Here is a 21502-nt window from a genome sequence, read left to right on the forward strand (position 1 = left end):
TGTAGCTTCAAATGCATACAACAATGTTGACTATATTAATAGCTCAAAATTACACTGTATACGCAGGTAGGTGCTCTATTCTCTCAAACTCCTCCATAGACAAATCGTAGCCCAGGTGCCTCTTTAGTAGCTCATGAGTCACAAATCTCTCTGGCGTATTCCCTTGTGCGTCGACAAATGACACGCGTGGGTTAACTTCGCTTATTCTTTGCAACTCATTTGCATGCCTATGGTGATGAGGGCAGCCGTCCACTCCGACCAAAAATATAGTGACGTGAACCCACGAGAGACCCAGCAGATCAAGTTCAAACTCGTCAATGTCTTGGGCCTCTCCATCTAGCAGCAGGAGGACTCTTAGAATGGGAGTCTCTGGCCCTGCTTGCCAGCCGTATACCGGGTGGTGGGTTGCTGATGCTGAGTGCTTCTGAAAATGGAGCTCTTTGACCCTTTGCCACCCCGTCATGACGCGTGTGCCGCCTCCGAACCTGACCGTTCTCCAGACTTTTTCAAAGTTTTGGTGGTTAAGAATGCCAATATCTTCTGCATGGTTGGCAAATGTGGTTAGCTGGTAGCCCCCAAAGTTGTGATCGCGGTTGGCCAGGGCGTCTGTGAATCGGCGGATGATGGCTTTCGCAGTATCTGAAACAGAAACCAATGTGGTTAGCGATCACTTACTTGTTTAATGAGACGGAACGCTTTTACCTTTATTCTTGGGTTGAGTAGATCGAGCGTATCCCGTTATGAGATACTCGTCGTATAATGGGCGCATTGGCTCAAAGTCCATCGAGCCGGACACGTCTAGCAATATCACGCTATCGTCTGACGCAGTCTCCGGAACGCCACAAGGTCGAAACGGCGGAGGCATAACTTGTTTGGAATAGCCTTCGGAGGTATGCTGTAGGTGGCAAGTGTCGTCTGCTGCAAAATACGCCGGGGGAGGCTCTACGGCAGATGCCATCCTTCGTCGGGCCATGTCCAGCGCGGAAATCATGTCGGGCTTGAGCCTCTGTCCGGCTCCGGCTCTGTGATTCAACACCCAGTATAGTCTCTCCTCTGCTGTATCGTCGTAGCCCCTCCAGGCTGGGGTAATGCCTCTCCACCCTGCACTTGCGTCAACCGTGAACTTGAGTGGGTTGGAGATCTGGTTCGCCCACGCCACGGGAATGGGCTCGAAGTAGCCTGCTCGTAGCATATGAAGGTATTGGATGGGTTTGAATTGACGGATTTGGGAGATTGTATCGGCCATCCCAACGTGGTTTTGGTAGGTTGCCACGATCTGTCGCCACTCGGCGTCTGGCCATCTGCCATTTTCCTCCTGTAGAATGTCGGAACATAACTGTCTGCATTGGCTCAGTGCTTCTTCCAGCTTAATGGCTGCTCTCTCTTCGGCAGACTTGGTTGAAAAGGCCTTCTTTAGCGATGCGAATCTTGATGGTTTGCTGGATGAAGATGCTTCGCCGGCGCTATTAGCCGTTGCACCCGCTGGGCTTTGTTCTCCCGTTTTCTCGGACTTGCCGTAAGGTCGTCCTTCATCGCCCTTTTTTGTTGATGTTGAAGAAGCTTCGGTGGCTAAGATTGACCGTGAGATATCAGGGTTCTCAAGGTCCCAGATATTCATCCTTGGCTCCCTTGCATCGATGGCCGACTGGGCCTCCTCGTTAAGCTGCGCATTCAAACTTATAGTCTGATGAACTGAAACACTGTAATATCGGGCTATGGGACGCGCCATATTTATATACATGTAGCTCGAACTAAAGTTGCCATACGGCGAGGTGACGCGCAGTGTATACGGATTCCTGGAATAGTAACCCAACGTTGTTTGGTAACAGTCATGATATGACTTTTCACCTACAAATCCGTCAGTCGAGCCGATGAGCAGTCGAAGGCTCCTGAGAGTATTCGGCGTCTCTTACCTGGGTACATGACGGCTTCTGACCACTTCTTCTGCACGTCAAGTCGTCGCATCTTTAGACTCTTGTATTGGTGGATGTCACACCCGCATATGAAGTTGTCCACATCATGCTCTGGCTCAATGTCCGTATTGAATATGCGGTGTGCCAGTTGCACCTTTTGGAGAAGATTTTGCATTTCTTGCTGTGACTCATGAGACTAGAGTTCAGTAACTTGGGGGGTTGCACACGCAAACCTCATCTCTGGCACGTATCCTCGCTGCCTCAATTACTTTATTCGTGTGAGTTTGTGAATATTGACGGACGGTGTGTCCTCCGCCGTTGTTGGAGAAACTATGTGATGGCGCATGGTACGCCGGAGGCTCTTCGTCGACTGAGCCAGGGACGACGTTGGCTTGTTTGAGAGACTTGGTTTCGGGTTGTGAATATTTCCCCGGGTTATCGAGGTATTCCTCCACCGCTTCATTTATGCTCGCCGCGCCCTTGCCACAGAATCAGCAGCTGTGATTGAGTGCTGACTTTGAAATTTGAGCAGTTAGTTACCTCTAGAAAGACCCACGCCTTGCCCTCGTCGGCATCTGGGACGCAGGACATGAACTTGGATATCGCATCTTCAGAAGGCATCATGGTGTAACAAGGATTAACTGTGGAATTTGGACCAAAAGCTCTAGGAAGATGCTCGATTGAAAAGACATTCAAGAGTCTCAACATGCGCGACTTGAATCCAGTTGCGCAATCTTACAGTATCGTGGCTGGACGGCTAAATCGGCACGCCAGCCACCCACGTACACGTAACTTCCGGCCGTCGGAGGGATTTGGATTTATTTCTTTACTAACGCGATTAACGTAGTCTTCTTTAGCCAAGATAAATTTCTCACCTTTGTAAACCAAGTAGGTGTGATGAACCAGATTTACATACTAGGTAGTAATTAGAACTGTAGTACAAACTGTTAATATCCATCAAATTTCCTTAACACATACCAGTGCTCAATTCTCTTTTTCAGGCTGTCCATCTCCAATTCTAATACCGTCCTATTTCTTGCTAGCTAACCTAGCACACCATACACTGGACGTAAATACATCAGCCAAAAGGCTAGTAAGCAAATTCAAAAGCAAAGGCAGTATCCGTAGTAACCTGGTTAATAGGAAACGTGACAGATCCATCAGAGTAGGGGTGGGAATACCATCCCAGGTCGATTGGGCTGTCAACTTTGGCCCACTGCTGATACTGCTCAACCGCAGGAAATGCAAAAGTGTGAACATCCAAACTGCCGCTGGCTGCAAGGCCAAGGGAAGTCAGACTATCCAGAGTTAATTGCCAGGTCCCTGTCTTGACACGTACACCCACAAGAACGCGTGCGAGGCCTCGGTCAGCTGTAGCATAGACGTCCAATGCAAGATCTGAAGACGGCGTGGTTCCATACCGACTTCCAGTCATGTTGAGGTTGTAATATTTGTAAACCTGATAGTCACCGACAGGGAAATAGCCCGTGGAGGTTGCACTGTAATTGCTCAGGGAATCGGGCTTGCCAATGAGACTGGCCATGAAATCATGAAGTTGATAACCGCTGAGCCAGTTACCTCGCAGGCCAAAGGCGTTGATTCTTTCAAGCTGAGCAATCCACCAAGCGGATCCAGAGGGAACCTGTTCTTTGAAGACTCCATATTCGTTAATGTTGATGGCGCGAGTAGGGAGGTTGTATTCTTCAAGGTAACCAAGCAAACCAGCGTGTGCAGACAGCAAATCGCCGCCTCCGCCTTCCATGTGCCATGCATACTGGTCTGGAATGCTGCCGTTGCGAGAAATGTAAGAGCACCAATTCGCAAACCAACTATTATTAAGCGGTTCTCCAGCACTTGCAGGGCCAGATAGTAGCACCTTGGTTCCAAATTCTGCACTGCCACGGGAGGAGAATTATATTAGAACTTTCAAGTTGCATCAAGATCTGTCTCTGATATGTTTTCCATTCACTCACCGGAATTTGTAATACGTGCGCCCCCACATCTCCAAGTACTGTTGTTGTGTACGCGCCCAGAAAGCAGCGAGGTCTGGCTCATTCCAAATGTCAACAATTACATCCTTAGTCATGTCATTGGCGTTCATATCAGAGAAGAGCGTAGCGAGATAGGAATCCCAGCTTGTCCAATCCCCGTTGTCTCCAGGATACGGCGCGGATGAGTTTTGTGTTCCATCTGCTCCCCAAAGGTCATGGATGAGAAACACAAACTGGCCTCCATGTTTGAGAGTGGTTTGGTAATTTGATAGTGCTGACTTGAACCGATTCTGCCCAAAGCTTTGGGTTAGTAATAGCCGTTCGTCACTTTTACCATACGTGTGCTCATACCTTGTAGTTGGTCAAGCCCCAGATCCATCCAAGTGCGGGAGCAGGCAACTGAGCTCCACCGGCTCGTTCATATCGCCAACCAATGTCTCTGAAGAACTCATCCTATTCCGAAGTTTGACAAGCAGCTCTCTCTCCATGATGGCAAATTCGAACTCGGCTTACTGGAATCTGGTTCCCGTTTTCAGGAAGGCCGTATAGGGTTCCTGAAGCGAGGTGCTCTGGAGCTCCAGTATCATTGGCAAAGTTGACCACCGCTGCAGTTGCCGCGAGGGTTCCAGTGATGAACACTGGGGATAGAAAAGCAGCTGGGAGTATTTTGTAGCGCAAAGCAACACTGAATTCGGTTGGGCACAATGCTTTCTAGGTGGAAGAGAAAAGCAATTGAGGGTATTCGCATGGATAGAATTTATACGGTTAGCCGAGCTTGCTCGCCAGATCGCTCTCCTGATGCATCCATCTGCTTGAGTTATTCTGCCGGTAGATCCCTGAATAGGCAACGAATAAAAAAACCATTGCAACGATCGTTGAGCTAATGGATGGTGCGGGGTTTAGATCTGGGGTAATCATAGCCTGCTTAACATGAGAGGGGGCCGGTGGGATATGGTTACTTACAACTTCTCCGGGAGTTCAAGTCCTCTGAAGAATCGAGATAGAAGCGCTCCAATACGGACGCAGCCCAGCACTGCTGGGTCTAACTAAACTATGGCGCACGGCAAAAGTTATAAACTCGGCATTGGTTGTGGTGGTATAGTTTCAACTCTTGTCGTAAACAGACAGGCTCCAACCCCCACCGGAACTGTGGAGGTCGGTTGACGACAAAAGTGCGGAGAAGCTCCAAGTTTGCTTCTGGGTCCTGATCTTACGATGCCAAACTGAGTATCATTGGAGCGGTTACAAGATTACGTGGATTATATGATTACACCCAATACCAATAAAGAAGACGCGCTGCATGGATAATCAATTATACGGGACAAGAGACTGCCTACATGTTTATGCGTCCAATTCCCATCTATGTGTCCGAGGTCTAGAAAGTAGACAACTTTGGTTAAAATTCACCTAGCATTTTAACTGAACATTGGAAGATATGGTAAATAGACTAGATTGCTAGGTCTGTTCGGTAACATCATTCTACAGTACCCAACTACTTCCAGGGTATGTCCCGAACTGATGGCGTGATTCAAAACCTCTTTAATGTTTTCTGCGAATACCTACTCTCATATGGCCCTTCCCTCCGCGATTATCGCGAAGGCAGTACGGAATAAACATGAGTTGTTGAACAGCTGGCCTTTCCTTGACAGTCGCTTTACCGAGGGGAACGAGGGGACCAAGAGACTCCTCTACTCCAAGGAACGACGCCGAATTATGTGCAGTCAAAGTAATGCATGGCTCTCCAAGTGCAGAGTCAGAAGTTACTTCCTCAGTGATGTTCCCAGTAGAATCCAAGACAAGGCTCTTGAAATGGTCTTCTACCCATGGGTTATCAAAGTCTTCGAGGCAGTATATAAGCGGGCCTCTGGCAAGCGCCACGACATCTTGGTTGGTGTATGTATGAGGTGTAATGAACCGTGGTTTGAGGGGAATATCAAGTTCAAACGTATCGTGTTTCTTAAGCCAATCCGGAGAAAGGGTCAGATATCCCTTCTCAAGTACAGTTTCAGGCGCGCTCGGCGAGAGCTGTTTTTCCCCTCGTTAGATATACTTCGCCAATGATGGATGGCCTGGGTCTGCTTACCTTCCAGTCTGTTGCCCAACCTGGGACCCTTAGTTTGATAGTAGTCGCCACTTTAGAAGCATTTCGAATAGTAAAGTCGATTTTGCCATCCCACGGCCAGTTGGACTTTTGCTCCAGTTCCACGGTAGTATCGCCAACGGGAATCTTAATGGTTGCCGAAGAGTACAAATGCACGGCAACCTCAACCGATTTACTGTTTTCGTCTGTTTTCTGAGACCACAAGTAACCTCCGATGTAGCCCAGAAGCCGGGCCATGTTTGGAGGGCAGCAAGCACATGTGAACCACTCGGCGCGTTTCGACAGATCCGTGTCGGTAGATGCTAGCTGGTTAACATAAGTAAACTGCTTTCCATTCGCCGACATGCCAGTCAGCACGGCATTGTAGAAGCATAGTTCCATCACGTCGGCGAACTTGACGTCTAGATCCAGCTGGTTCCGGTCAGTATTTGCATGGCAAGACGTTGACCGATTTTACCTACTTGAAGCATTCGCTCGGCAAGCATCATGACGCCAATTCCGGCACATGTCTCAGCGTAGCATCCGCCCTCATCGGTGCCAGACGGCAGGAAATAATCAATTCCGAACCCTTCCCATTGTTTCATCGCACCTATTCCTCCCGTCAGATACATTTTCTTGTCCACCATGTTGGTCCATAATCGCGCCAGCGCATTCCCTAGGGCACCGGTGTTGTTGCCTGTATTGTCAATCCGGACAAGGTCAGCTACGGCTGTCAGAAGATACATGGCTCGCACGCTGTGCCCCTCGATTGTTTCTTGTTCGATGATTGGCTTATGGGCTTGTTGATACCTGGTATTCACTTCAGCCATTTGCAGTTCTGTGAAAAAGGGCAGTGCATGTCATCTCACCAGAAACTTCTTTCTTCTGTCCAATACGCGGGGCGTTCGTGCTCGCCCTCTCCTCGGAGTTCTGCTTCCACATCGTAATAATGACGACCGTCTTGTCCGTGCGGGTTTCCGCGCTCCTCGATAAAATACTGCGCCAACGCTCGATGTCGAGTATCTTTCGTCTTCCCAAAAAGACGAAGGAGAGCAAGCTCGATCTCTGGATGGCCGGGGTAGCCATGCTTCTGATCTGGGCCGGGGCCAAAGGTTCTGCATAATAAGTCGACGTATTTGAGGATTGGTTGTAGAAATAAGTCGTTTCCGTAGTATTCTTGGTGCGCGAGCGCGGCTTCGATCAAATGTCCTGCATTGTACCTTTTGGCTTGCCGTTAGTATGTAATTTTCTACCCCAGGTTGAACCTGGAAGGCGTCGGAAAACGTTACAGCTCATGAAGATCCCTCAGATTGGTGAATCGCCCCTTGGGATCAACGACCGTAAAGTGGATGTTCAGATAGCCATCCTCCTGCTGAGCAGATCTGATCATTTCGACCAGCTCTTTGACAGCCGCATCAATCTCAGCATTGTCTTTCCCGCGTAGGAAATAGCAAGCCCCCTCTATCCACTTGGCAACATCAGAGTCCCAAAATAAATGATTTGGTACAGGCCACACGTTTGGCTTGTCCGAGTACGAAGGGTGCCATTTCAACTTGAATGCTTCGTATCGACCTGTTTTCTTCAAGACGTTTAATTGGTACAGTAATGTGTTTTCATACACAACTTGTCGCCTTCGAGATATAAACGATGGCGAGGAAAAGGTCGTGCTGACGAACACTTGCTGTGGATACGCCATGTCTCAATTAATTGTGTGATTTATTCAGCGACTCATGCAGGCTTTGGCCGTGTCGAACGATGTTCAGCCAAGACGTCCAGTTGCTCAACAAATACAATCTTGTATCTATTTAATCCTAAGCTCTCTTATGCTTATGCAAGGAACTGGTAACAAATTCCCGGCTGGCCCATGGCATGACACTATTATGGTGGGTAGTTGTCCACCCCCACCGGTGTGGCAATCGACCATCTCCATTCAATCTTAGCTGCCGTGAGGGGTATGCTGAGAGCTTCTAGTCAGAATCTACGCTCAAGGAAGATACTGAGGCACCGGTTGAGAGCAGAGCAGAAGACCGACTTTATAGACATATGTAGGTATGTTGTTATTATGTGTGATTGAGCCGCTGGGGACCATTGTACCTGGACAGGCATGAGAGGGTCCTCGACGGACCATGGTCTGGATGGCATTATGCCATGTACCGTGTCTCTTCATCCAAGGCTTTCATTGCTAGTTTGAGAATTTCTTGATTATAATCGTTCGTTGATGGCCCAGCCGACCTAGACCGGTTAATTTGCTGAGAGCCAGCAAGTTGTCATGAGAACAGAGAGTTCGATAGTCTCAAGTCCCGGTAGCCTGCCGCTAGTCATGATAGCCCCAGTGCCCCTGGCCATCCCCCACACATGCCGGGTTCCCCAAGTCTTTCCCCAGCTTCCCCGGGTCTCCCCCACCGGAGACTCTGCATGCCCTTCTACATTGTGCATTATTGGAGATGTTACGGGGATTCGGTAAGTATATGTATATTATGGAGAAGCGTTCCAATCGACTCTTCCAATCGACTCTTGATTAACAGAGAACGTAGAGTGGTCAAGTTTCAGTTCCAGCGACTTTTTCACTATGACATCGGGTAACGACCTCAAGATGGAGTCTGTCGCTCCCACCGCAGAGGAGCTCAAAGGCTTTGACCTCGAAAACCCCGACATTGTCCAGCTCATCCATCACGCACAGCAGAGCGACGCTGCAGATCGCCTGTTGACGATTCGTGAGGCTCTGAGCAAGTACAAACGAGCCGTGTTCTGGGCCATGTTTTTGTCCACCAGCTTGATCATGGAAGGCTACGACTTGGTCATTGTGAGTACATGTAGTATTTCTGAATCAACTTGTCTTACCGTTCCAGCTTAGGAGGGAGGGCTCCGCTGACATTCAGAACCTACCTAGATTACCTCCTTCTACGGCCAGACTCAGTTTCAGGACCGGTTTGGTCAGGTTGATCCTTCTACGGGGAAAAAGTATATCTCTGCCCCCTGGCAGTCTGGCCTGTCCAACTCGTCGCTTGTCGGCCAGCTGGCCGGTCTGATACTCAACGCATACGCTCAAGATCGCTTCGGATGCAGAGTGACCATGATGGCTTTCATGGCATGGATGGCAGTGATGATTTTTATTCCCGTGTTTGCACCGTCGTTGCCCGTTCTGGCTTGGGGAGAGGCCATGTGTGGTGTTTCATGGGGTGTTTTCCAGGTAAATCTCTCAGTTTTGCCTCTAAAAAGAAAGGGGATCTTAGCTGACGCAACCGTTGCCAGACTCTGTCCACAACATATGCCTCCGAAGTCGTCCCCACCGTACTGAGACCCTACGTTACTGCATACGTCTGTATGTGCTGGGGCGCAGGGATTCTGCTCTCCTCAGGTGTCGTCCGAGCCGTGGCAGGTCTCAGTGGCAACATCGCTTGGCGATTGCCTTTCGCCCTTCAATGGGTCTGGCCGATCCCACTCTTCATAGGCGCCTACCTCGCTCCCGAATCTCCATGGAACGCCGTTCGAAGAGACAAGTTTGAAGAAGCAAAGAAAGCACTCAAGCGTCTCCGTACCCCATCCCCCGAAAGCAACTTTGAGATCGAAGCCACACTGGCCTACATCCAGCACACGACAGCCATCGAAAGGGCAGAGACCGCCTCGGCAAGCTTCGTCGAGTGTTTTCAGGGAACAAATCTTCGCCGTACTGAAATTGTAGGCATCCATCCCGTCCTCATGTTTTGCAACATAAAGCTGACGTCTACCATGTAGAATTGCGTCGTTTGGGCGGCACAGATCCTCTGTGGTAACGCTATCCTGGGCTACTCCGTTATCTTCCTTGAAGCTGCAGGCTTTTCCGAACTTCAAGCATTCGACCTTAACATCTCTCTCTCTGCTTGTTACATCGTTGGTGGTATCATCTGCTGGTTCATGTTCCCGCACGTGGGCCGAGCAACCATATACATGGGCGGGTTGGCGCTTATGTTCTGCTGCCTCATCGCGATCGGTGGCCTCGGTTTCGCCTCAGGCAAGGGCGCTGAGATGGCCATTGGTATCTTGTTGGTCTTTTCGACGCTGATTAACATGATCACCGTCGGTCCTGCTTGCTATCCCATTGTGGCAGAAACGCCGTCTGGACGCCTAAGGTACAAGACTATTGTCATTGGCCGTTTTGTGTATAACCTGACGGGCATTTTCAATAATTCTGTGACCCCTCGTATGATTGCTGCGACCTGTAAGTCTTGTCCCTTTCTTCCATTCCGGGTAGAATCTGTGTAAAGCATTGTGCAACTTAGACTGACACCTTTGGTGATGTGATAGCCTGGAATTGGGGAGCCAAAGCTGGTCTTTTCTATGCAGGGACAAATCTTCTCTGCCTCATCTGGTGCTGGTTCCGTCTTCCCGAGACAAAAGACCGCACTTTTGGTGAGATTGATCTTCTGTTCGATAACCACGTTCCCGCGAGGAAGTTTAAGCATACCAAAGTTAATCGTGAGTTTTTTTTTTCACCCATGGCAACAATTCTCATACGAAAGATCCCCAGTCCTAACGCAGAAACTACAGAATTTGCCCACCAAAGCGAGTATCGCGAAAAGGCAGATGTTATTGGTGATACCGAGCACATTGAGGTGGAGTAGGGTACTATTGTCTCCTAGTTACCGAATGTATTTCTAAATTTCCAACGACATGTTCTCTTGACACACCTCTACCAGAAGTGTCAAAGTTCGGACATTCCATTGACTATATCCCCAACAACGTAAATCCATAAGCAGCTTTCTGCCCTCCAGTAGCACACGACTAGGACCCTTTCGGCTGCATAGATTTCCCACGCCCGTGACATTTGCACGAATAGATGCTCCTCTCTTCACAAATAACTGCACAAGCTCATCATCAGCAGGCCTGTCCAATTGCATCGAGGTGGGAAATGGAGATTCGGCGTCTTCATCACTCTGGGGACAATGGGAATCCTCTGTTGGCCTAGATGTGTGGGGAGCAAAGGTGCCGTAAGCCCACATTGCAAGGGTAGCAAGAAACACAGCTGATGGTTCGTAGAAGCCATCTACCGAATAGCGACGAACATGCCAAAATGAAACTCCAGCATGGATCATGGCGAGTCTCGCCTTGTATTGATCTTCGACGGCCCATCGTCGTATATGTGTTTTCGTTTCAGTGATTTGTTCAGCACTCTCCGGTTCCCGTTCCCCGGTCATCAAAAGAACCAATTGCACTATATGTCGGAACGGCGTGAGTAAAACTACTCGCGCAAGGTGAAGATGAAGGACCGTTGGATGCTCCATCCCACCTGCGGCACCAATGACACTGTTCGCGTGCCAATGGAGAACATCGAGGCAGTCACAAGCCGAGTTTCTCCATCTGGAATATGTCAGAATTCCCGGAAGCCAGACAGGACTCGACATCTGTTTGGACTCGATGGCTTGCTTTTCCGCGGAAGGACTCCAAAGGGTAAGTGGCTGTTTGAAGTAGGCTTCTACTTCCCAGGTTCGCCGAAAAAGAGCGTGGATGCAAAGAATTCGACTGAATTCGCCCGTTGAAGACTGGAGTCGTTTCTCGACGTACAAGATCTGAATGACTTGATGCAATGAGAGATTTTCTGATTATTCAAAGTTATATTGGGTTCAGCCACAACTTGCGGGTGGAGAACTCACTTGTCGAGACGCTGTAGAGCTGTCGCCAATCGAGAGCCGTGCTTGCTTCCCACAGAACCTCTTGACATGGTACAGGAACTCTGGCATCCTCCAAAGATAGAAGGGGGCGCATCTGGAATTGAAACGACCACATACAATCTAGCAGCTGAGATGATTATGTTTAGCCCAAGAGAAATCGAAGAGGGATGCTGAAACATACCCATATGGTGTAGCCAGTTCTTCGGCGGCTCTCCGCGTAACACCACACCTTCCAGTCAGAGGCTGCTTGGTCGATTATATCGCTTCTTACGAATTGGTCTTGTTGCTCTGTATAGTTGACCCATTCTGTCTCACAGAATGCAACCAACTCGATCCTGGATGCCTTGGCCCGCTCAATCAACTGCTGAGCTCCGCAGTACATCATTCCGATACAGTTTAGCAACCTAATTTGCGTAAAGACAAGTCTCTCAATACTTGCGTTATTGCCTGTTTCCAACTAAAGAATTTATTGCCATCAGAGCCTGGATCATTGGGGAATGTTACAAGCAAACTCACAACCATGTTTATAGCACGTCGCAGAAACTCATGCATGGCCACGACAAGAACTTGGGCATGTTTAGTATTAGCATAGTGACTTCCAATGGCAGCCATTGCCAGTACGAGTAGCCAGTGAGAACTCGAGAGATTAAAAGTCGCTGGATGAATAAATGGCAGAATAGGCTGGAAATGTTCGTTATAAAGGCGAACAAATAAACCCAGCGACTCTAGTGATGGAAAATCACCAGAATGAAAAGGGGAAAGATGTGGTGATATTATACACGTTTGATTAAAGGCTTGCAAGATATCCCTGTAAATCTCGATGGGAATCTGCTGGTTTCCCGATGATGAGATATTGGCACCGTCGTGAGATGTGTATTCACAGCCAGGGAATCTGTATTTGCTATAGATAGTTTGCGGTCCATCTGCGTCGGTGAGCTGGGTATGGGTATCTGAGGATGGATGAGCAGATTGATGCAATGCTTTGCGTATACGAGGCAGTCGTGCGCCATCTCCGTCGACATAGTAGTAACCGACGCCTTTGCTATTGGAATTCTCCGGCGCAATGATCGCTTGGTTATTACTAAATGGAAATGGATTTTCATTCGCATTCAAGACCGCACTACCAATATCAGGGTCGCTCATTGATTGGTCTTGGGACATTTGTGCCGGACCAGAGTAGCTACCTGCATCTTGCGGCGGTGATTGCCTAGAGTTGAAATCGAAATCCGGAATCCAGTTGTCAGGCAGCCAATTGATTGACGAAAGACCGTTATGACGCGAGAATCTGGGATCTGGTCGCCTTGAAATTTGTTGAGCTTCAGAGCCTGCCCTTTGCTGAAGTTGTAGCAACGAATCAGTTAGAAAGGGCTGGAGAGGTAGATTGGCCATCATCTCGGGTGATTGACTCGGCATATCATCATGAGAGCAGAGAGATGTTTGAGGTTGTGCTGCACTCTGTGGACTGCGCTCCATGACAGGTGCAGTCATGACAGTTCGATCGGAGTCGAAACTGCGCTCGGAAACAAATGGATCGAGCTCTTCATGGCTTCTATCTGCACTGGCTCCAGGATTGGTTGAATGTGGATAATTGCAATTGATTGACCTCTTTGCACAAGCAGCACACGGATCATCGCCGCTGCACCTTCGACGCGCTTTTGCACAGGCAACGCAAGCCCGGATACCCCTACGGAATGCGCTCCTCTTTGGTTCTTTGTGAAGCCGTTCATGGCGCCGTAAAGCATCGCTGTCCAATAAGTCAGCCGCTGTGTGTTTCTAGAAGCATGGGCCTGATTCGGATGGAAGAGAGTGGGACAAGTCGAGACAGAATTGAAATCATGTCATCTACAGACCCCCTGTAAAAGCCTTTCTGGCAGTAATCGCACTTGAGAGAACGCTTATCCGAGTGGCTTCTTGAATGGCGAGTCAAATGTTCAACTCGTCCAAAGGTTTGCTGGCAGACTAGGCATTGGTGTCTTTTCTGCTCAGCATTCTCTCGGCGACTGGTTTCAGCGGTGGCGGCACTCATGGTCACTTCTCATGCTTGGTGTATAGTGCTGTGGAATAGCTTCAACCTGGACTTGTGACTTTACCGTCAAGAATTGAGTCCATTAAGGAACTGATAACAATCTTGCTGCGATGGGCAACTCCACAGACATCGCCCTCGTGCGTCTTTTGTTGCGAATAGATGCTCCACGAGACCACGGACAAGGAGCATTCATGTTCCCAAAGGTGCCCGCGGGGTCGCGTCAGGGATTAAATGGTGCTGGATGCTCATGTGATTTCAAGTTTCTTAGCATGGTCATCTGGGGGCAGTTAGTGGCGCGTAGCCGTCAGACTGGCACTGGAAGCCACTTTTTCAACCTCGCGTCTTCGCCGATTGTCAATTGAAAGGCTGGGCTTTGTGTGAGGCTATTTGAGATGGGCTCTTGCGTCCATCCTCTCCTCGGCCTGGGCCCCAAGAGGACAGCGCCGCCAACTGTCCCAACTGATGAGCATCTCTTTGACGATATTGTCCTTCACGCTGGTCTGGACATTTCAGTTTGATCAAGTCCTTGAACCCTTTCTATACACCTATTTTAAAAATCCTCGTCTTTATACTACTGCAATAATTGTCTTATTAACTGGTCTCAACATGGCTTTATCAGGACTTGTTTGGTAAAAGTTTACCTGCATAGTCACAGACAGTAAGTAGCCTGATGACAAGTGTCAAAAACCGGGAGAGATGTGGAACACAAATATTATAATGGCGTAACCTAAAAATCACGCTTGATGAAATTGATCCGAGTTTCCAGAGCAGCCTTGAACCAACCAATACTAGTACCTGCCAGCTCCCAGCCATGAGGAAGGCCAGGTTGAACGTGCAGCTCAACATCAACCCCAGCTTTGATAAGCCTCTTAACATAGGTGAGATTCTCTTCCAAGAACAAATCAACCGTACCACAATCAACATATGTTAATGGGAGCCCACTCAGATCCTCCACGCGTGCTGGAATAGCGTTCTGGGGGATTTCGACATCCTTTTTCTCGTATTGACCTCTGGCCAAATATGCATCCCAGACAATCACAGTGCTTCTTTCTGTCCACAGCAACAAGTCCTTGCGAGGGTCATTATCTGTGCTCGGTGTACGATCATCGAGGGTAGGATAAATCAAAACTTGCTTTGCCAGAGGCGGGTTAAGCTTGCGGTCTCGCGCATTCAGCGCAGTGCTCGCAGACATGAGTCCTCCTGCACTGTCACCCATGACCGAAAGTTTGGCCGCATCGACGTTGACCTCTTTGGCATTCTTAGACAGCCAAGCCAGCGCGGCATAGCAGTCCTCCAAGCTCTCCTTTGCAGAATACTCGGGCGTGTAGCGGTACTCAACAGCAAAGACGGGGTATCCAAGCTGCTCGGCCAGATAGGCAGTGATTCGTGCATAGATGGTGACGGTGCCCGACACCATGCCTCCGCCATGGATCCAGAGGACTGCAGGGAGCGGAGTTTTCGACTCGATGGCGGATTGAGACGCAAAACGAGTTACCTTGACAACGACCCCGTCATAGCTTGTGGTGCTAAAGACTTGTTCCTCGATGCCCTCGACGGCAGGGAATGCCTTGGCGATGGCTTTGAGGAAGACTGTGCTGGTTTCCCGGACTCGGTAGGCGTCCTGAGGCTGAGGCGGCGTAGGGCCTTCGAGCTGTGCCTTCATAACACCATAGAACTCGGTGTCGAACTTGAAACTGCTCATCTTGAAAGTGTAAAAAGACTCCAATTGTGTTCTAGGGGCGAATCGAAGAAGATGTTTGCGAGGTGCAGTGTTTGTAATCTGACTTTTTGTTGAGTCTGATACTAAAGTAAACTGGGAGTAGCGAATATCGAAATTGTAGCTATAGAAGGCCTTGAGCTGGCTCTTATAGTTTTCTCAGGTGAGTCTTAGGATAGATAAGTTTGTTGTATACTGTCAGCGGATCATAGTATTCCGCTGACGGATGATAATGTTCCGTGTAAGTTACGGATCCGCGAAGCCGTTGCCGTTGGCGTCTATGGATGCGAAATGCTTGATAATACAATCAACTGACAAATTGCATGCGCAAGGTAATGGAATGAAACAAGAATCATCAAATCCTTCTGATCCAAGCAAATGAAGCGTGGTAGATTCACATTTGTTCCGTCGTTGCCACCTGTGTAGCTTGGCCAACTCCACATTAGACACATAACTTGCCCTCGTGATTTACGAAAATCGCCCTCTTCTCGAGAAATTGCCAATGATGCTTTGATAACTGAATCTACTTTAACACTAGCCTTTTTCATTCATCTATTACATCTCAAGCCCAAAGAGAGTGTCAAACGACGTAAACATGTCCAAGTCTTGCACGGTCTCATCTATACAACCACCCGCTTGCCCATCAACGAGCCCCGGGCCGTCATAGACCACGCTCGGAGGCGGCAGGTTGAAGGATTTGACGATTTCAGCAATGTCAACACCAGACCATGGCGCCTCCGACCCGGTCTGGAGGTCAACTTGGTAACTGCCATCGGCAACAACAATCATATCTTGTGAGTTATTCGAGGCCAAAGGTGTGATCAGTGTCTCGCTTTGGGCTGAACTTCCGCTTGATCCAATTGAATCACTACTGGTAACTCCAGTTGAGTCCGAGATATCCACCTGGAGTCGCTTCATGAGGCCCTTGAGAATATTCAGGCAGCGTCGTGACGCAAAGGACATGACCTGATGCTCCGAAAGCGCGTCGAGGCAGTTTCGAAGACTTGTATGAGCCTCAGAGCCAGCTCGCCTTTGTGCCGCGATGCGTAAGTGGATAGTTGCACTCACGTAGATTGCATAGGACAAGGCGTATGGTGTGGATATGGCACAAAAGTTTGGTCGAAATGCCTGCAGGAGGTTGTTCATGTCCGAAGCCGCAGCTGCGCAGAGAGCAAACGACTGACTCACGCGAGACTGGTCGGCCAACTGGAGATGCCCATCGGACACAAACGGCCGATGAAGGAGTATGATGGTCGCGTTATACAATGCACTTTGGTTTTCCGTTAGCTCACAGCATCTCGGTCACAGAATAGGGAGAGGTGGCGTCACATACAGCAATGAGATCAGATGAGGTAGAATTGGCGCACTGGCAAGGTCCTCTAGAAGGACCGAAATGTGTTGCGGCAAAGCACCTCTCCAACTCTTCAAGTCCTCATCCAGGCAGGCCGCTGTGTGAACGAGATCTTGAGGGTTCCTTTGAGAGCTTCTCTCCGTATAAAGGTTGCAGAGGACACGGTCCATGATGATACTCAGCTTGCAGAGCTGCTCGAATATCGAGACGCCATACCCCGGGGAGCCAAGAAACGCCGGCTTCGCAGCGTAGCCAATCGTGTGAAACGGCTCGAGCTCATCAAACTCGTCAAGGAAACGTATTGGCACGTTGTTATCCGGCCCTCGTAGACGGGCGGGACGACCCTGATAGATGGACTGGAGCTTATCCATTGCTATTTGAAGAAGATGTCAATGCGTAGTACTTGGAGAGAAAGGAGTTCAAGGCGTACCAAAAGCAGCCCAGAATAATCGCCGATGGGTCTCGATATCATTTGGAGAGCGGTCAGAGGTGGCGCTCAGGTTGACGCTCTCCGAGTGAAGGCCAAGATCAGTGATCATGCTGATGGCAATGCCAGAGTAAAGCCACGATGCGCTCTTCTCGTCGCACCAGGAGAAGAGAGTATCCGAAACTATGAGGAGGGCCTGGATGGTAGTCACTCGGCTCTTGAACAGCAGCCGCGTCTCCGGATCATGCAACATGTCGTCGATCCTTCGTCGGAACTCGAGTCCAGTGTTGCAGTTGTCCGCAACGTCGCACTGGGTGGCGTTGATCCCTTCAAGTCCAGATTCCGCCGCTCGGGATAAATACTCCGAGGTAGAGAAATAGATTGCATTCAGCAGCAGCTTCGAAAACAGCGGCCCGTTACAAGCCATGTCTCTCATGAAGGCTGGCCGGTAGACGATGGAGCCCGAGTGATGTTGACGATTCCAAAAGATGGATAACATGTTCATGGCCATTTCAGGCTCAACGCCGTCAAAGTCTAATTTTCCGGATTTCGAATTGATCATCTCCATTTGTCCTTGAACAACTAGGTCAGTTTCTTCTTTGAATAAGAGAAGTTGGGCTTGGATATGTACTCTGCCTTGTTGCTTCGGCCAAGAGCTGGCATTTCTTGTACACGTCGTCAGGCGTATCAGAATCAAAAATGTGTTTACTTGACGGGCGTAGTCCATCAAACATGGCGCTTGAAGGCCCGTGAAAATGGCTCTCGCGATCAGGTATTGACTTCGTGTAGCGCCGAGTCACCGTCGGACTGGGATGTCGGAGGACATCGTGAACTGAAGTTGCCGTTTCAAGCTCGTTAGGTAAGTTGAGGGTTAATGTTCTCTCGACTGCATCACTTTCAGCACCATGGGACGTGGATGATGAGTGGCCCCATGCAGGTATCTGCTCCGCGCCCTCTGTATTCGATGGTTGTTGGGTGTTGTGTAGTTTAGAGGCTTGAGAAGATTCGCGAAGTCTCGCATTCTCGTCCTCCAATTGTTTGATCCGCGAATTTGAGGGCCTATACTTGAATAAGCTGGACGCTTTCGCAACCTGCAGCTGCAAAAAGCATCAGCTCGCTCACCTTGCCTGTTTAACTCTGGCTGCGTAGGTGCATTGCTTCTGGTAAGACTGGCAACTGCCGCACCGCGGCGCGGCATTGTTGCATCTCAACTACACGTACAACAGTTAGTATGAAGCGTTCAGTTGCTAAGAGTATGGACATGAACTAGAGCGTCTGTGACGCAGGCATCAGATACCTTTCTTTGCCGACAAAAGTCGCAAGCAGCAGCCACTCGCTTCTTCCGCTTCTGGAATGATGAACTAGTCACTGGATGAGATGCTTCGACTATCGGAGTCATCGTGAGAGACTGGCTGTGATTGGAGATGGCCAAAGGAAGAAACGGAAGCGCGGAAGTTGGACAGTGGAGATGAATGGCGATAATGGAACATGATGTTCCGCTAGTCTGTATGATGGGTAATACGCCAATACGCTCCTCCGCCGATCAGCGGGGCATACGGAACAAAGGATTCAGAAGGATTCATGTGGCCGAGACATTTTTCAATCCGTTCAACAGTTGCACAGAGCTGAAACACTGGCTATTATTTCTTCCTGAGGCTCAAAGATGCAAAACTCTCTGTGTCTTGATATGCTAATCTATCAGAGGGAAAACCTACGTGGCTGCAAATAGCAGCAAAACAAAGGTAAGCTTAACTAAGGAGAGTGGTCACACAAACCCACGTAACAACTCAACACTTTGCACGTGTTACCATGTATCAACCGCTATAACCTCGCCATTTTCCTACTTCATATAAGGCAACATAGTCTCAGCCGACCGCTTCATCAACTCCGTGTAGTAGCTCTCAGAAAGCAACCCCGATCCGTGGTCAAGGATGAATTGAAGCTGTCCGGGCGTCACATCAACAATCTCCTTCTCCAGCTGGTTCTGTCCAAAGTTGCCAACCGGGGTGCGGTCAATGTACGGCATAAACTCCACGGCAACTCCGCCGTCATAGCCGACATCAGCCAGGGCAGCCATGATTTTCGGCCAGTCAAAGGACCCATCGCCCGGCGCGAGACGATTGTTGTCGGCGACGTGGACATTGGCAATGTATGGGCCGCAAGCCCGCATCGCGGCGAACATGTCTGGCTCCTCAATCGCTAGATGGAAGACGTCAAACGCAATGCCGCAGTTGTAACCGACTTCCTTTGCAAGAGCCAGGGCTTGGTCTGTACGGTTCAAAAAGTACGTCTCGAATCTGTTCAACGGCTCCAGCGCGATTCGGATCCCCTTTTCTTTCGCAAAGGCAGCCACTTCGCGGAGCCCCTCGACGGCCCATTTCCATTCGTTCTCCGGCGTAGACGTAGGAACCAGCTTGCCAACCGTCGAAGGCACAACAGTGACGATTTGGCCGCCAAGCCCAGCCGATAGAGCAACGACGTCCTTTACGTATTTCACCGTGTCCTTTCGTTGCTGGGGTTCCGAGGCGATGAGGTCTCGGGCGCCATGTTGAGTTGTGACTGCGCCCCAGCACTTGATGTTGTACTTGGCGAGAAGCGGGCGGACTTGCTCGACTGTGTAAAGATCAGGCTCTCCAGCTAGCTCAATGCTCGAGTATCCGAGGCGACTGATTCGCTTGAGTGTTGTTTCCAGAGGCTCTGGTCGCATCCAAGTATGTGTTGCCAGATGCATGATGTCTGAATGGTAGTGATGGAGGATGAACTTTGGCAAGGTCAAATAGTATCAAAAGATGAATGCTTGGAATAATTCGTCTGAAACAAAGTGCGCATTTATATCGCAAAGATCGTTGCGAGCTCTGGGCGGATGCTCAAGTCCTCTCCAATGAAATAGAAACGGAACAGAGTGCTCCGTAGGCAAAGTGGGTATGTCTGCGGAAGCTACTCTTCCGTTCTGAAGTTGTAGGTGTGGATGGAGTTGGAGATGACGTTGCCGAATGACAAGACCTATAAGCTGGGTAGTCTCAACTCTAGTATAAGACTCTTATCAACACGAGTGTTTTACTTTCTAAATATGATTGTGTATCGCGCCAATTGTCATAAACGCCTTGAGCCTACACCATTATTAACATTCCTATGGCTGTGTCCATAGCTCATCAAAAAAGTTATTCGAGGGCGACCCCAAGAATCCCAAGAGGTCGTCATACGTATTAGGAAGCCAATCATTCCAGTCAGACAGCGAGTTCTCAGATACCAAAGACCTAAGATGGCTTTCTGAAGCCACTGGATTTGTGGTTAACGGCTGTAGCGTAGAATTCATCGGCCGTGTGCAAGGCATCACCGCTATGCGCTCGCGAATTTTGCTCGCAATCTTGACGCCGTCATCAACAATCGTCGGGCTCGGATCTCCGCTGGTATCGCCAAAGTATGCGGATGATATCTTGTCTTCTGCATGCCGAGATAAAAGACCAATCATTCTCGCAGTGCGAAAAGGCTCGTCTAGTTCCTCGTTGGACCAAGAGAGGAATGTTTCGTATACTTCTTTGATCTTGTTGCGGGCCAGAGTTCGATCCTGAGGTTCAATGTCTTGGTCCATGGCAAGGAACTTTGTTAGATACATTCCGGCGATGCACAATACGCGGAAAAGGTGCTTTGGATAGTACACGGTTGTTCTCTCAAGTCTGCGACTTCCGTGAGATGATGATTCATCCGTCAAGGGCGGCGAACTGTGTGGATGGAGACTTGAATAAATACTAGCGAGTTGCACGGCTGCATAGAATCCTCTGTACCAAGCTGCTCTCTCTTGAGTGCTTGAGCTCTTTGCCATTTCTCTGGACTTTAACGCCAACAAAGGTATGGCACATAGGCGCAACTTTGCTGCCAAAAAGTCAATCTGATATCTCTGAGGCAGTGGACTCTGTACTCTGGCTCCTAGAGAATCCAAATCCCGCTCAAGAAGGCTTAAAAGCGATATTTGCAGTTGGCTTGGAGAGATGCCGGACAGCATCGTGGAAACGCGAATGGAGTATTCCTGTAGTTCGCACCGTGCCCAAAAGTCGTCAGAAAAGTACTGCTGCATATGTGACTTGATGTTTGGGAGTCGTCCAGCGATGGAAGTCATCGGCGGTGGGAAACCATGGTCGGTTGCCAGTCTAAGCAGCAGACATGTCAAAACCCTCCATCTTGCTTCACAAATTTGAAAGGGGATTTGGTAACACTAACTCTGTACTGACAACAAAACAACCAAGCCATGATTTGAAATACACCAGAGAGTCGGGAGATATGTCTCCCGTGTTCTGAAGAGATTCGCGGATCCCTATCTGCTGCACAGCTGAAACTGCGAGATTGCAGTA

The 21502-nt window shown here is 49.3% G+C and overlaps 8 protein-coding genes across 8 annotated transcripts; 1 reads left to right on the top strand and 7 right to left on the bottom strand.

Annotated features, from left to right (window-relative positions):
* Window positions 1-49: 49 nt before the first annotated feature.
* Triagg1_9146 (uncharacterized protein) lies at window positions 50-2537 on the bottom strand (the record flags this gene model as incomplete). The annotated part of the gene is made up of 5 exons (XM_062904071.1): window positions 50-639; window positions 703-1848; window positions 1914-2094; window positions 2147-2392; window positions 2454-2537. 5 exons carry the CDS (start codon window positions 2535-2537, stop codon window positions 50-52), a joined length of 2247 nt encoding a protein of 748 aa, XP_062751919.1.
* A 466-nt stretch (window positions 2538-3003) lies between these two features.
* On the bottom strand, window positions 3004-7680 carry Triagg1_9147 (CAZyme family GH127; the record flags this gene model as incomplete). Its single annotated transcript, XM_062904073.1, has 10 exons — window positions 3004-3808; window positions 3887-4194; window positions 4256-4357; window positions 4418-4542; window positions 4868-4946; window positions 5468-5929; window positions 5988-6416; window positions 6467-6794; window positions 6854-7204; window positions 7274-7680. 10 exons carry the CDS (start codon window positions 7678-7680, stop codon window positions 3004-3006), a joined length of 3396 nt encoding a protein of 1131 aa, XP_062751920.1.
* An 873-nt stretch (window positions 7681-8553) lies between these two features.
* Triagg1_9148 (uncharacterized protein) lies at window positions 8554-10585 on the top strand (the record flags this gene model as incomplete). The annotated part of the gene is made up of 6 exons (XM_062904074.1): window positions 8554-8787; window positions 8875-9174; window positions 9237-9662; window positions 9720-10182; window positions 10269-10439; window positions 10512-10585. The coding sequence occupies 6 exons, from the start codon at window positions 8554-8556 to the stop codon at window positions 10583-10585; spliced, it is 1668 nt and encodes a 555-aa protein (XP_062751921.1).
* A 33-nt stretch (window positions 10586-10618) lies between these two features.
* Window positions 10619-13374, bottom strand: Triagg1_9149 (transcriptional regulator family: Fungal Specific TF; the record flags this gene model as incomplete). Its single annotated transcript, XM_062904075.1, has 6 exons — window positions 10619-11559; window positions 11615-11759; window positions 11814-12089; window positions 12149-12198; window positions 12412-13185; window positions 13236-13374. The coding sequence occupies 6 exons, from the start codon at window positions 13372-13374 to the stop codon at window positions 10619-10621; spliced, it is 2325 nt and encodes a 774-aa protein (XP_062751922.1).
* Window positions 13375-14385: 1011 nt separating this feature from the next.
* On the bottom strand, window positions 14386-15360 carry Triagg1_9150 (uncharacterized protein; the record flags this gene model as incomplete). The annotated part of the gene is made up of 1 exon (XM_062904076.1): window positions 14386-15360. The coding sequence occupies one exon, from the start codon at window positions 15358-15360 to the stop codon at window positions 14386-14388; it is 975 nt and encodes a 324-aa protein (XP_062751923.1).
* Window positions 15361-15930: 570 nt separating this feature from the next.
* Triagg1_9151 (transcriptional regulator family: Fungal Specific TF) lies at window positions 15931-18552 on the bottom strand (the record flags this gene model as incomplete). Its single annotated transcript, XM_062904077.1, has 6 exons — window positions 15931-16645; window positions 16709-17099; window positions 17157-17726; window positions 17785-18212; window positions 18276-18364; window positions 18451-18552. 6 exons carry the CDS (start codon window positions 18550-18552, stop codon window positions 15931-15933), a joined length of 2295 nt encoding a protein of 764 aa, XP_062751924.1.
* Window positions 18553-18993: 441 nt separating this feature from the next.
* Window positions 18994-19884, bottom strand: Triagg1_9152 (uncharacterized protein; the record flags this gene model as incomplete). The annotated part of the gene is made up of 1 exon (XM_062904078.1): window positions 18994-19884. One exon carries the CDS (start codon window positions 19882-19884, stop codon window positions 18994-18996), a length of 891 nt encoding a protein of 296 aa, XP_062751925.1.
* A 399-nt stretch (window positions 19885-20283) lies between these two features.
* On the bottom strand, window positions 20284-20769 carry Triagg1_9153 (uncharacterized protein; the record flags this gene model as incomplete). The annotated part of the gene is made up of 1 exon (XM_062904079.1): window positions 20284-20769. The coding sequence occupies one exon, from the start codon at window positions 20767-20769 to the stop codon at window positions 20284-20286; it is 486 nt and encodes a 161-aa protein (XP_062751926.1).
* Between the last annotated feature and the right edge of the window lie 733 nt (window positions 20770-21502).

The sequence above is a fragment of the Trichoderma aggressivum genome (assembly GCF_033847375.1).
Source record: "Trichoderma aggressivum f. europaeum strain CBS 100526 chromosome Unknown scaffold_049, whole genome shotgun sequence".
In the NCBI taxonomy this organism is placed as follows: Eukaryota; Fungi; Ascomycota; class Sordariomycetes; order Hypocreales; family Hypocreaceae; genus Trichoderma; species Trichoderma aggressivum.